The sequence below is a fragment of the Condylura cristata genome, unplaced genomic scaffold (genome assembly GCF_000260355.1).
Source record: "Condylura cristata isolate star-nosed mole 26May11 unplaced genomic scaffold, ConCri1.0 scaffold00024, whole genome shotgun sequence".
In the NCBI taxonomy this organism is placed as follows: Eukaryota; Metazoa; Chordata; class Mammalia; order Eulipotyphla; family Talpidae; genus Condylura; species Condylura cristata.
Window position 1 is genome coordinate 211,740 of NW_004567125.1, and position 14,667 is coordinate 226,406.

At 53.2% G+C, this 14,667-nt stretch overlaps 2 protein-coding genes across 2 annotated transcripts; both read right to left on the reverse strand.

The window, feature by feature from the left end:
* Positions 1-603: 603 nt before the first annotated feature.
* On the reverse strand, positions 604-5,620 carry CLDN15 (claudin 15). Its single transcript, XM_012728961.1, has 5 exons — positions 5,230-5,620; positions 2,550-2,714; positions 1,506-1,587; positions 1,284-1,406; positions 604-1,206 (listed from the first exon to the last, which is right to left on the reverse strand). Exons 1-5 carry the CDS (start codon positions 5,444-5,446, stop codon positions 1,080-1,082), a joined length of 714 nt encoding a protein of 237 aa, XP_012584415.1. The 5' UTR covers positions 5,447-5,620; the 3' UTR covers positions 604-1,079.
* Positions 5,621-7,459: 1,839 nt separating this feature from the next.
* Positions 7,460-11,391, reverse strand: FIS1 (fission 1 (mitochondrial outer membrane) homolog (S. cerevisiae)). The gene is made up of 5 exons (XM_004688263.2): positions 11,254-11,391; positions 10,249-10,381; positions 8,645-8,721; positions 8,080-8,185; positions 7,460-7,762 (listed from the first exon to the last, which is right to left on the reverse strand). Exons 1-5 carry the CDS (start codon positions 11,296-11,298, stop codon positions 7,665-7,667), a joined length of 459 nt encoding a protein of 152 aa, XP_004688320.1. The 5' UTR covers positions 11,299-11,391; the 3' UTR covers positions 7,460-7,664.
* Between the last annotated feature and the right edge of the window lie 3,276 nt (positions 11,392-14,667).

Genomic DNA, 14,667 nt, shown 5'->3' on the forward strand with positions numbered 1-14,667 from the left:
CTGAGCTGCCAAGGCAGGGCAGGGAATGGTGTTCCAGTAGAGGAATGGAGTAGATTACAGAGCTGGGTCAGAAGCTCACGTAGGGGAGGCCCATGATGAATGTGGGCAAGAGAGGATGAAGGCCTCACCCAGGACAAGGCCATGAAGGGGGAGAAGTAGGTGGAGGGGGGAGCAGCAGGGTTTGGCAGCTGATTGGGAGGTGGCGGAGGAGGCTGGAAGCTAAGATGATCGAAGATAGGCGTTGCCACATGTGCCACTGAGAGGCAGGCAGTGCTGATAACAGGGTGATAAGAACGGCAGTTTGGAAGGGAAGTGATGAATCTGATGAGTTTGCCCAGGCTGCTGAAAATGCCCAGGTGCATGTGCTTCTGAAGCCTGCGAGAGAGGCCTGGTTAGACTGCACCGCCGAGAGAAAAGCAGAGCATCAAAGGAGGAACTTGACTCAGGTCAGGCATGGGTTTTCTCTGCTATTTTCATGTCCTGTTCGGCTTCCAATCTCTGCTCCTTGGTGACTCCATCACTAATTGTAAGAAAGCACAATCTTGAAAACAGTCGCACCCCTTCTCTCTTGCTGGATGAAACAATCCATAGAGGGGGCAGATGACAGTCTGGGCTCCAGGAACTGAGATTACGCCGGCACTGCCCTGGCTATCTCTTGCTTGGCGTAAAGCTGCTTCTTGACACCCCAGCCCCGAGAACAGTTCACAATAACATTTATTTTGCATGCAATTACAAAAACTACAAACTTTGGGGGCCCATTACAACCTTACAAAGTCTTACAATTGAGAACCTATGTTCTCAAAGGAGGGGCCCAGCCTCAGGAGTCCACTGTAAGCTCTGAAGAGGCGAATTCTTAGTCTGGGAGGGTCCGTTGGGTCAGACGAAATAGGGGTGGCCAGGAGCTCCGGCTGGAGAGGCGGGGCCTGAAGTGTGGTTAGAACTGGGCATGGCTTCTGGGCACCCACCTGAGTCCCCAAGGCGGCTGAATAATCCTAAAGGTTGTAGCCATCAGCAGGGGTGGCGCCTGGAGCCCAGGGCTTTGGGAACCCCTTTTCTCTGGGGTCCTTGGGTCAGGTCTGCTACACATAAGCATTTTTCCCATATTTGCCAAAGCTGCTGTCACCTTCATCCAAGGCTGCAGGCTGGGTCAGTTGGACAGTGAGGTTGGATGTGGGTTTGATGGCGGCTTTGTAGGGAACCCAGGAGCTGTTGTGAAGGAGGCCAAGGTCAGACAGAGATGGAGCCCTCACCCGCACCCACCCACCACATTTGCCCACCTATACCTGGCGGCTGCCGCAGGGTCCTCGTCTTCGCCACAGCAGCAGTTGAAGCAGAGGCAGCTGCCTCCCAGGATGGCGAGCAGAGAGGCGCTCCAGCCCAGATAAAGGGAAGAACCCAGCTCATACCTGGGGACGAGGACCGGGTCATGGGCGGTGCTAGCTCCGGGGCCTGGGCCTCTTCCCACCCAACCCCTACTCCCCTGAGCGTGGGGCTCTCACACTTACTTGGTACCCGGATACAAGGGGTCAAAGAAGTCCTTGGTAATGTTGGAGGCATACCAGGAGATGGCCACCATCCCGCATAAACCTGGGGCGAAGAGAATGGCACTTGGTCCAGGTGCAGGCCGTTGCCCAATGCAGGACGTGGCCACCAAGTCCAAGGGTGAGTTCCATTCAGCCCCCTTCTTTCCCCTGCCCCAGGCCATAACTTTTGTTTCCTAAAGTTAAAAGTTAGCTTCTCTAGTCAGCACCAGAACCCGCCTTGGGCAGCTTTCTTGCTAGTCTGCGACATCCACCCTCAGCCCCACCCTTGTGCCCCCTTCACCCCTGACCTGCCTTGCTCCTTCCTACTCTAGCACCTCATCACTTAGGTTCCTTCTTGGAAGCAGCCGCCTCCAGGGTCTACCCAGCTGGGACACTCGCTGGGGGCTTGTCCTCCAGGGAGCCACCTGACTTCTCCGGCATGTTTCCACAGCTAGAGACCAGGTCAAGCCCCAGTTTTTGCCAGGGCTTGTAGTGACAGGATATGTGCAGAAATGTTCTGCAATCTGAAAAGGGTTGCAGGGCCCTCCCTGGTGGCGCAGCGGGTTAAAGTGCAGCCCTACGAAGCAAGTAGCAGCTCCCCGGCCAGGGAGCTCACCCACATGACGCCACAGACCTCTCCTGACCCGCCTGCTGCTCCCCTTAGCAGTGTACTTTGTCAGTCTGCCTGTTCTGCTCCCTTCTCTGATCCTCTCACCCCCCACACCTCTGGCCTACACCCCAGTTCTGGTATGCATAGATAAATCTTAAAAAACAAAACAAAACAAAAAACCAGTGCCACTGCTAATTCCTAGCCAGGGGATTTGGTGGCCCCGGTGAGGCTGGGCTGAGCTGGGGGTGAGGGGAGGACTGAGCATGGAAGGGCAGGTGTCAATGCAAAGGGGAAGGCGAGGCCAGTGCTGGTTTGGGGACCTGGAGAAATCAGAGGACCCCAGGATGTGCTGCTGAGGACCACCCAAACCCCTTCCACCTCAGCTCAGGCCCACTCACCAGCTCCCCCCCACTTACCAGCCACTATGTGTAGGGCCCCTGCGGCAGCCGCCACCTTGGCCTTCCTGAAGAGCACCTTGCTCCCGATGTTCGTGCAGCGCAGACCCAGAATGCCTAGCAGGAGGCCCAGGAAGCCCAGAAGGATGGCAGTGATCATGAGTGCCCGGCAGGCCTGAATGTACCCTGGGGAGGTGGGGTACAGCCATCAGTCCCTGAACCAGCTCCTGCCCCTCCATCCCCTCTCCCCTTTACCACAAAGCTAGTCCCTTGCAGCCCTGGCTCAGGTCTTAGTCCTTCGGCTTGGGCTCCATCCAGACAACAGGCTAGGCCATACCTCCCTCCTTCCTAGTTCACCTCAGACTCCACGTTCTCCTTTCCCACACTGGCAACCTAGACCTCAGGGCTTCCCTAGGGCCTACTGATAAAATATTTTGTTGTGCTTTGAAGGGCGTTTAGCAGAATCTTTGGCTTTTACCTGCAAGATATCTGCAGCAGCCCCTCGGAAAGGGACAATCAGAATGGTTAGACATTCTCAAATGCCCATGGGGGGAGAGAAAGCCACCCCCCTGCTGTTATGTTAGGTCGCTGGGTGCCCTGCTGTGTCTTGCTGAAACTGCGGGCACCTCCAGCTCCTTCCACGTCTGCCTCCTAATACTGGGCACTGCCTGACACACTCAACAGAAAATTTCCCAAAGTTACCAGTAGGGGACAGCAGTGGCCTACGGGTCACTCAGTTGAGACCAGGTTCTGATCTGGAAGGTGGGATACCATTGCCCAGAAACAGCCTCAGTCACTTTAGCTCATATGATTTCCCTGCCTTGTTTCCCTTCACTCAAAGCGGAAAGATCTCAAAGCTGAATCATGTTCTGGTCCCCACTTCCCCCTTCTGTCTTTGTTAGTTGCCGAATACTCACAAGGACCTTGCACCCCTTTTCCGGGTGGGGCAGTACCATTGGTGCTGAAGGGGAAAGGCTGGGTTCCTGCCAGGATGTGCAGAGTTGGGGGGTAGGGAGGAGGGACAAAGTTCTCTGGGAGCACCTTCTCACTCCCAGCCACTCCCTCTGATTTCCCGCCCTCTCCCCGTACCCCTTATCTTCTGCTCATTCATCTGCTAGTCTCCACCTGGGGCTGGCTCTGAATCCCTAGGTAGCGCCGATGGACAGAGATTACTGAAGGCCATAGGCCGTGGGCTGAGTGGCTGGGGCTAGGCAGCTGACAATCAAAACTAGGACCAAACCCAGCCGTGGTATCGGCCACCCTGGAGTCAGACCCGAGTCTGGGGCCAGCCCCTCTGCCTCCGTGGGCTCTGGGCAGGTCAGTGCCTACCCAGCTGCTGTGAGATGGTTACTGACACCCCCGCCAGGAAAGCTACTGTAAAAATGCTGGGAAGGTTTGGGGGACGTACCCAGCACAGCCCTGGAACCTGCCTTCCCCCTCAGGTGCATTCACAGCTGTGACTTTCCTGGCGCGTCTGTCATGCACACTCGTTCTCTCAAGCCAAGGTGGCCTCCCTTGGGGGGACAGCTTCCTCCTCGCAGCAAAGCTTCCTCCTCCACACCCCCGACCCTCGTTGCTGGTGAAGGGTAGGCGGGGATGACTGCTGAGCTGCCACCTCCTTGTCCCTTCATTACCTACATTCTCGGCTTCAGCCCCAGATGGTATCAGCTTTTATAGGGGCTTACTGGGAAGAGGGGTACCTCCTTGAAAACAGTAAGTAGTGGAGAGAAGGATGAAGCACAAAGCCCCTGCAGCTGCCTCAAGGGACACAGAGACCTGTTTAGATTCTCTAACAGCTCAGAGTGTCTCTGACATTCCTGGAAGTGATTTCAGGGTTGACTTCAGTTCCTTCCTGTACTACCCAGCACCTGCAGTGGGGGGCCTGGGAGGGCAAGTGTCCCCGGTGGGTGGGGAGCTCCTGATGAGCGGCTGGGAGCTGCTCGGCTTAGGGCATCCCCTCTTGGCCTAGCAGATGAAAGGATGATGGGGAATACTACTCTAGGGTGAGCAGGAGCAGGAAGATGCTCTAGCTGCCAAGGAGAACCTTCTGGACCTAAAGAGCTGTAAGGTCCAGTCCCAGTGCCAAAAAAAAACAAAAAACAAAAAACCAAATGCTGCCCTGAGAACCCAAGCGCACGCACACGGCCTGCTCCCGGCAGAGCCCGGCCAGAGGACTCCCCATCCTTTAGAACGTGCCGGGACACCGAGACCAACGCCCGGTAGAAGCCTACCCAGGCTATTCAGACTTTCATGTGTCTCAACCCCCAAGACTGTAAGAGGGGGCCTCCCCATCACCCTCCACATCCTAGCACTCCCACCCTAAATCTGAAATGCTAAAGCTGATTGTATGCATGTAGATGTGGACACATAGTAACATTTCACATGCTCCAGCCTGTGACTCTCAAGGACTCTCAAGACCATCCTACGAACCTGTGCTGTTGTCACTGCCCAAACACAGGGCCAGGAAACAGCAGACACTGCTCTGGCGGCTACCTTGGCGCCAGGTGTCACATTCGGAATGACGAGGAGTGTCCCACTAGGGCTGGGGGCCACGTGGAACCAGGCCTCTGCCGCACTCCTGGCTGCATGCACCTAGGTGCCCCTGTGGCACCTTGTGCAGGACACAGCAGCACCCACCCTAGCCAGGGTCTCACCACCTCCCCACCACCCTCTACTCCCTGGTTCTCTCCCTGCCCCATACCAGAGAGGGCCAGCATGGACGGGAACTCCCGGCAGTTGTAGACTCCAAGGGAGTCGGTGGCACAGCTGTACCAAAGGTTCTCGAAGATGGTGTTGGTGGTGATGACGCTCCCGTGAACGGTGGACACTCGCCAGTAGCTGTGTGGCAGGGTCACCCCCAGCATCAGCAGCCCCAGGGCTGCCATGAAGTAGCCAAAGGTCTCTACAGCCATCGACATGGTGGGACACGGGCCTGGGGGCGCTGGAGGCCCCAGAGAAGGGGAGGAGCTAAGTCCCAGTACCTGGGTACCTGAAGGAGCAGAGGCTGAGGGCTGTTAAGCCGGCGACTGGGGAGAGGGTGAGGTGGGCGGAAAGCCAGCTGTGGCCTCTGCCTCTTCCTTAGCCCAGGTCTGTCTCCGGTTTCTGTCTCCTTTCCTCTCTCTGGGTTTCTGCTTCCCCACAGGCCAGTCAGAGGAATGAGCCAAGAGTGTGCAGTAGCTGCTGACCAGGAGATGGAGGGAATAAATGAAGCGGGCCAAAAGTCCACTCCCTCCCCCGGCCTCTGGGCTGCCCTGGCTCCCCGCCCCACAGGGGTGGGGGGAGAGGACTTACTGGGGAGTGACTAACGGATGCAGCTAAGGAGGCACAGGGAGCCAAGGGGAAGCGTCAGTCTCTGACTCAGCTTTGCTCAGGGGCCAGATAATGCATAAGAGGGACCAGGAGAGGTGACTGAGAGACACAGGGACAGGGACAGAGAATGACCACAGCCAGGCCCAGAGCTGCCTTCAGTGGGGAAGGACCGAGAGAGTGGAGCCATCTCCTCTGGATGTGGTGAGAATGATTGAGAAACTCAAAGCCCCTTAGGGGTTGGGGTGTCTGAGTTCCAAGGAAGAAGAAGGTTGAGTAAGGGATGGGAATATTGAGGAGAAATGCACAGCTCCGGGATTCAGGCAACTTGGGGTCAACCCCATCAGTTACCAAAGTGACACCAGTGCAAGTTCGAGCCCCTTGAGCTCATTTCTGCCTCTGGGAACTGAAATGTTACCACTTAACCTCATAGCTTGAAGCAGTTGTGGCCACAGGTCCGAGTTCCTCGTGGGCAGCAAGTCCTCCACGGCTGGTGACTACCAGCTGTGCGTCCCACAGGCCCACCAGGGCTGCATTAAACTTCAGCTTCCTGATTTTGAAAATTGCCCCGTGGTGGCTGAGCTTTGACTCCTGGCTGCCAGAGTCACCGGGGGACAGCCACAGGTGCGGAACGTGATCCTGGCTGCTCTAGCAGCCGCGTTATCAGAATTATAACCAGTCTGCTAACAATGATGGATTAGGAAACTCTGGGTCCCCAAGCCAAGGCTGAGCACTGGTGCTGCTGCAGACTGTCTCCTGTTCCACAGCCACAGCCTGGACATCTTAGTTCCTGCTGGCAAATGTGGCTGCTGCTGTTTCTGAGGGGCTGATCCCACACCCCTGCAATTATGTAGCGCATCACTCAGCTGGAACTGCTCTCCTTTCCCCACGAGGGTCCTCTGTGTTCCCCTCAATGCCTCCTCCCCACTCCACCTCCTGGCCCCCAGCTCGGCCAGCCTGGCTGTGGGCTGGCCTCCCTGTGGAACGAGAGGTATGCAGTGAAGCAAGAAAGGCCTTTGCTGAGCCTGGCACGGGGCGGGTGGGGGTCGTTGGGCAAAGCAGGTGGGGTGGGAACTGAGACTCAACCTTCTATCTACAACTGGGGTGCCCGGGGTTCCTAATCTCTCCCAAGACCCCTGCTATTCCAGGCCAAATGCCCATTTCCTTTTCCCCACCCCAGTGCCCCCCCTCTTATGAAGGATCGGGTAGGAGGAAGGAGAAGATGCAGGAAGACAAAGGGAGGGAAGGGCGTTGGTTCTGGAGGAAACTAAGTGGAGGGCCCCCCTGGGGTGGAAAACTCCACATGCTGAGAGGCAGCTGAGTGGGTCAGAGGAGACAGGAGGCATAAATCTCAGCCTGTCCCCTCAGTTCTGCCTGGTCGCTGCTTTCGCCCAAGATTCTAGGGCTGTGCAAAGGCCACATGCCCATGCTGCCTACTACAGCTCAAGGGCATGGCACTGGGGGAGGGGGAGGAAGGAAGGGTGTGGGATCTGGGCATTCAGCGCACAAAGGAGAACCCCACGCCAGTCTGGAGGGCAGGAGGGGAGCAGAGAACCACACGTGACCTCACACCTCTGCTGGGCCCATGGAATCCACCCGTCCCTTCCTCAACACAGACACAGAGGTTCCAGTGCCAAAGCCCAATTTTATTTACACTCATCCCAAAGTACATGATTTGGGGCTAAAGGGCAGGTTTCAGAGGAGGGGAGGCTGTAACCTTGAACCTCATGGCGGGGCAGAAGAAAGGGAAAGCAAGGATGCAGGGGCCCCTCTTCAAGTGTCCTCATGGGCTCCTAGGCTTTGCGGGCAGAGGCAGAGGTGTGGTCTTGTTCAGGATTTGGACTTGGATACAGCAAGTCCGATGAGTCCAGCCAGTCCTGCCACGCCCAGGGCCATGCCTCCAACGATGGCCATGCCCACTAGTCCGTCTGGGAAAAGGAAGAGTCAGGAGCCAGCCCCGCCTCACCCTGCAGGGATCCTGGCTATCATATCCTCCCAGCCAGCTACCCTTCAGCCAAAAGCTGCCTCTATCTGGAGTCATGGGGACTGTGGCCACAGGCTCAGGGAAGAGGACTCGTAGGGCTTGGAGGAGGAACTGCTTGGAGGAGATCATGTGGAGAAAAAACAGTGGGCACGGGCATGGGGAGGGAAGAGGATGTAACAAAACTGAGAGGGACTGTGGATGGCGGGGTGGGAGGGCAGGGCGCTGAGGGAGACAGGAGAGGGTGGAGGGGAAGGTGTTCACCTTTCTTCATGGCCTTGTCAATGAGCCTTTCCAGTTCCTTGGCCTGGCTGTTCTGGGGCTCTGTCTGCAGCAGCCCGCGCACATACTTCAGGGCCTTTTCATATTCCTGCACTCAGGAAACAGACACGCACAGCCCTCAGTATTCTCACTCCTGCTCATAGGGGCCTTCTCTTCACTTGCAGGGGTGGGGGGTAGAGGTGAAGGGGTGGGGGTGGGGGGCTCCTCCCTCTCCCTCTCCCCCCTCCCTCCTTCCAGCCCCACCCAATGGAGTAGAGTCCACAAACAACCCCAACAGTGTGGGGGCAATAAGCTGGGGGAGATAACAATCCGAGGCTCAGGCTGCACCCCGATCCTGACGTCACCTCGTTCCCCACACCCTCAGCACCCTGATCCTCTGTCTCTCACCTTCCCTTGACATCCTGACCTGCTGTCACCTTGCACCTCTGTACCCAACACCACTCCCTACTAACTGTCCTCTTCATCTTTCCTGCTGGCCAGGGCTCTACCTTGGCAGGGGGTGCTGTGCCCCACCCCTTCTAGGGAGGAGGGGCAGCTTGTGGCTTACCTTGAGCCGGTAGTTGCCCACAGCCAGGTAGAAGACATAATCCCGCTGCTCTTCTTTGCTTCCTTTGGGCAACAGCTCTGGGGAGGGGAGTGAAGAGAGTAAAAACCGTATCTCCCCTTTATTAGCACTTGTGTCCCAAAGACCGCTCCACTCTCTGAATCCCTCCGGGATCCTGGCAGAAAGTTACTGTCTTGAACCTCTATTTCAGCTCCAGTCACACTCAACTTCCTTATCAGGGCTCTGGGGAAGCACAATACCAGGCTGCCCCATTGCAATGGTAAGAACACTAGTCAATTCTGGCTCACACAAGGAAACTAAAAAGGAGATCGAAGCGCTGGAGAAGCCCAAGACATAGCTAGTCAGTTTTGGCATCTGCTGTGTATTTTTAACTACTCTTACTTGCTGCCTAGATTGGTGTAATATTAAGTTTGTGTTCCCCTGCCTTGAAAAAAAAAAAAAAAAGACACCTCAAAATTCACCTCCATTTGGTCTTCCCTGTATCACTCCACCAGACCCTTAACTCAGTGACTGCCCAAAACCTATGTGTTCAGCCATGCTCTGTGCACTAGAAATTCCTGCTAAGCGGTGTTGCCGGTATTTATAAATGTGCCCCGCTGTAAAGGAAGCCTTCAAAATCTGAACTGGCAAATAGACAAGAAGGGTAAGATTATTTTTATTAAGATTCTAATTTTTACAGATTTTCTATAGGCCCCTTTAGTAAATCACAATTGTTTGCTCATCTATGATTACTTGAGTTAGAGCAAGGTCAAGTACTGTAGCCTCTGACAAATGGTGACCCATTCAAACCCAATGGCAAATAGGATTCCAATTGAAAAAAAAAAAAAAAAAAAAAAACCACAGGCCCTCCCTGGTTGAGCAACAGGTTAAAGCACAGCCACTACAAAGCTATCAGCAGCTGCTCTGGCAAGAGTTTGATCCTTAGCCAGGGAGGTGACCCACGTGGCGTGGCAGACCTCTTCTGTCTCACTTGCTGCTCCCCTCAGCAGTGTTCTTTGTTAGTCTATCTGTTCTTCTCCCAACTCTGTCTCTGGTGAATCCTCTCATCATCCCTGCACCTCTGGCCTGTACCTCAGTTCTATATGCATAAGTAAATGAATCTTTAAAACACCATCTGCTCACAGGTGTTTGGGGCTGTCTTCTGCATTTTCCCACACCACCCCCACAAAAGATTTTCAACAACAGCTGCTGAATAAGCAATATGGTGGGGGGCAAAGAACACAGGTGCAGGACACACAAGGCAAGCGCTTCTAGTTCCAATGGAGCCATTAATTAATTAGCTGTGTGACCGCCAGACAAGTCATTTTCCTTATGATTAGACTACCAGATCACCAAAAGTCCCACGGGGAGTGACATGGTATGACTCTGTTTGGCAAAACAATGTTGAGGTAGTAATTAGTCAAAAGTACACCGGGAAAATCAGGCTAAGTATAGCCCTTTGTTGTAGTGAGTTTACAGGAAAATAACTGTCAGGTGACTGTACTACAGGGTCCCACGTTGAAAAAGAACCCCAGCACTTGTGATGGAAGGATGAACAAAGTCAGTGGCAGTTGGGCAGGGGAGAGTCAGGTAGCCTGGCACCTCACCCTCCAGCAGCGCAATGCCTTTACGGATGTCATCGTTGTACTTGCTTCGAACCAGGCACCAGGCATACTCAAACTGCGTGCTCTTGGAAACCGAGCCTGCTGCCTTCTCAGACTGAAATTTCTTTTCAAACTTCTGTCATAGGAGAGGAGAGGAGTCATTTAGAAAGAGAGGGAAAAGCATTCTCTAGCAGGATCTGAAGGTCCATTTCTGGTACATTTTATCTTCCCATTCTCTGCCACATTCTCCTCGAAGATCTTGGTACCTAACCCACCTCTGCTATCTCCTCCATCCCTGAACGCCCCTCTGCCCTCCACCCCCACGCTCAGCGGGATGTTTCCCTGGCCAGTACCCCCTGGCTCCCATTACTCCCCCAGTGGTACCGAGCAGAGATGCCACCTGCTGGTGGCTCCAGGCACCGCTCTCAGAGCAGCTGACCCAGAGTGGCTGAACAGTAAACAAGCTGTCAGAACTGTTCAACAACAGCCCACGCGGTTCCTCTGAAGAGAATGCTTCCCCCATCCTGCCCGCCCTGCCGGGTTTGGAATGTTTCTCCTTTACAAAACGGGCGTAAAAATAGTGCCTAACTCCTAGAATTACCAAGACTGAGTTACATTTGTAATGCAGCTTGTACAGAGACGGACTCAGTAATATATAGAACTTATGATGATCGATAAGTTCTGCCGCCACTGAAGGAGCACTTTAAAAACAGGTGTCAGTATTCTGACCTCTCAACTCCTGCATGCACCCGGGACCCGTCAGGGTTCCCCATCAGACTGCAGGCCCCGTCTGAGGCGAGGTGGTGCAGGAAACTACAACTTCCATTAGCCTCTAAGACAAAGTGTAGTTTCGGGCAGGGGCCGGACGCTGCAGAGGCTGCCGGGAGTAGTAGTCCGGCTTCCGCAGAAAAGCCGATGCTTGGGGGGAGAGGATTTAGTTCCTACCTGACTCTCCTAAGCACCCACCCGTCAGAACATTCCCTTTTCTTCCCTCGGGCCAGGCCTCACCAGCAGATCATCCACAGACACCAGTTCGTTCAGCACGGCCTCCATGGCCGCTACCCCCGCAATCCTCACACCTCAAAACACTATTGTGCCACTGGTTCCATGGCCCACTGGCAGAGGCACTTCCGGTATCCGGCGGAAGCGGAGGTCCCCCTCCCCTTAGCAGAGCGAATCGCCTCTCGTCGCCGACAAGGATCCCGCCCTACACCGAGCTGCGCCCCGCCCCTTCCTCTCCGAGCTGTCTGCCTCGCCGGAGGTCTAGTGCGCATACTCCGTCAGGCTCTGGACGCCCGCCGCGCGCCGAGCTGCGCGTCGCTGCTCCTGACCCTAAGTGGTCTTTCGGGGGCCCTGTGAGTGCTTCGAGACTGTAAGTTTTAGCACCTAGACGGAAAAATAACTTAAGGAGAAAAGTAGAAAACCCGACATGGATAACAATTTTAGGAACCAATCCAGCCGCCCTTCCCCTCGGTCCAGGCCTCCTTTCAGAAACCTAGGCTCTGGAAGCTGTGTGATTTTTCACTGTCTGCAAAAAACTCACAACTAGGATCAAGGTTTCCAGGACCGCAGTTTGTAACGGTGGTCCCCAGGAAAAGGGGAGGTTCCAGGTTCCCTGCCTCATGCAAAAGGAGGGTGGAGCTGAAGAAGACAAGAATCTGGAGAGGAGACTGAATCTGGAGAGGATGGAGAGCCAGAAGGTAACTGAGGGAACCACATGAGACATGTGAGGGAGCAGAGAGGCATGTGAAGAAACTGCACTTGCTTAATCTGTTACAGGGCAGGGAGAGAGGGATACTGCTGAACCCCTAAACCTTCCTGCTCTAAATAGGTTCTGCCATCCGTGGCATCAATACGCGACATATATGACCTTTAATGGAAAGGAACTTTAGTACAATCAGTGTTCAATCAGAAAAGACAAAGAATATTATTTCTAATCAAATACCCAAAGTTACCCATCACCACGTGGGTAAAAGTCCACCCCAAAGGGATGGGCCCAAAGCAAGGCCTGAAAGCCTGCCGCAAGCCTAAAGCACCTTCTGGCGGAGACCCAGAGAAAAGGGTCAGAAATGGCAGACAAGTGCGGGTGGAAAAGAGCAAAATGAAAATCAAGATAAACACTGCCATCATCACCTCCCCACGGGTCTCTCATCCACATATGTTTCAACCTCCAAGGCCAAGAAGAAAGTGCAGTTTCTTCACATGTCTCTCTGCTCCATGTGACTCCCTCAGGTTACCTCTGGCTCTCCATCCTGCTTCCTTCCCCTTCAGTCTCCACTCCAGATTCTTCTCTTCTTCACCTCCACCCTTTTGGGTGAGGCAGGGAACCTGGAACTTCCCCTTTTCCTGGGGACCACCCTTTTACAAGTTGACTTCTTTTATTAAAGATTTATTAATGCACACAGGCCAGAGGTGCAAGGGCAGTGAGCATTTTCATCACAGACAGAGTGGGGAGTGGAACAGGCACTGCTGAGGCGAGCAGTGGGCGAGACAGGAGAGGTTTGCTGGGTCATGTGAGTCACCTCCCTGTCTGGAGATCAAACTCATGCTGCAGTGTCTGTGGCTGGCCTCATAGTTCTGTGCTTTAACCTATCATGCCACCAGAGAGGGCCTGACCTCAGTTGACTCTTTTAACAATGCAGGGTAGAAAACTGGACGTGATAACCATACAGTAAGGACTGGAGTACATGATAATGAATAGTATTAGTGATAGTTTAAAGAAAAGTTGACTCCCTATTAATTGCAGAGGGCCCACTCTTCTGGATAAAGTATCCTCTGGGTGCACTGGAGGGAGAAGGCTTGAGAGGCCAAGGACAGTGAGGAGCAACAAAGAATGGGAGGGGGAAGCTGCTGGATCCTCTGCACCTGAGTTCTGTGCAGTGTCTGGATCAGTGGGATGGGTAGTTGTTGCAACAGTAACTTTGTTGCTGCTTTGCAGCTGTGGTGAGGGACGTTAACAGTCATAGAACAGGTTTTCAAGGCAAGATGGGAAGTTCTTGTGCCATTTACTGAAATCATACAGGACAATAAAAGCTGATCATACAACAATGGTATGAGGAATAGGATCTGGACGGCAGGTTAGGAATGAGGGACAAAGTTTTATATGGGAAGGGGACATCATGACCATGTATCAAGAGACATTTGCATTAGCTAAGTATGAGGTTCTCACAGGCAAAGTTATCCCAAGACCACCATGAAGACAGTCACATAATCAGGTCAATGGTTGCCTAGGTGTCCCAGGGCCTGCCTCGAAATATGAGCTGTATTCCTAAGGTAGTCAAGGAATGTTTTTCTGTGTTTTGTAGATAGCAAATAGGTGACAATTGACCGTGAGTAGCCAGCTCATAAGAAGCCACAGGTAGTGACTTTCAAGTTCTTTTTACCTTGACCCACAGTGCTCTAGTACATATTAGAATGTAACCTCTGTAAGAGCAGAACTCTATCTTGCTTATCCTTGCATCTCCAGCTATGAGCACAAAGTTCATTAAGTATTTGTTGACTAAACATGAAAGCAAACAACAGTAAGACGGCAGTGCAAATGCAGAGGATTACCATACTCGTCTCTCCATCACTACCTTTCCCTTTCTGTACTCCTGCCCCACAGACCTTTTTAGCTCTGAACCCTCCCAGTGGCCACAGATCCTCTGAACATACTGCTCCCTCCATCTGGAGCATCACCTTCCTTATTTACCTGACTCATTCATTCATTTATGATTTAATTCACTCAAGAAATACTTACTGAGTACCTATATGTGCCAAGCATGTTTAACTGCTTGGGATCAGCAATGAATAAAGTTCCTGTTCTCAGTTTGCATTTTAGTGGGAGAAACTAAAATAACTAAAACTAACATAATAACTAAAACTAACATAAATAACAAAAAACACAATAATGTCAGGAGTTAACAGTGCCATAAAAAGAAATAAAGCAGGGTAAAGGCATTGTGAAAGAAGAGGCGTGCTCAAAGAAGCCCACTCGGGAGAGGTGCAGACGACTGAAGTGGGTGAATGAGCCGTGGAGCAAAAAGTGGGGAGGAAGAGCATTGCAGACAAAGTCGCAGGTGCAAATACTCTGAGGAGGGAGCCTATGAGGGCCACTGGAGGGGAGGTCTGGAGGGGCTACCATCATAATATACTTGCAGATTATAAAGGGGCACATTCCTTTTTTGGCAAGCACCATGTTTTATGAACCATATTTTTATTACATGGGGAGTAAAATCTGCGAGAGCCAGGGACCATTTTGTTTTCTTCTGTTTTATCCCACATACAGAAATTTTTCACATATGACCTATAGCTAAAGTCATACCAGGAAGGTGCTTTTGTTAACGTCATTTGAGCCACGAGGAAACTGAGGCTGAGAGGGGTTGAGTAATCTGCCTAAGGTCACAGAGCTAGAATTTACATCCAAGTCCTCCTGTGTACCAG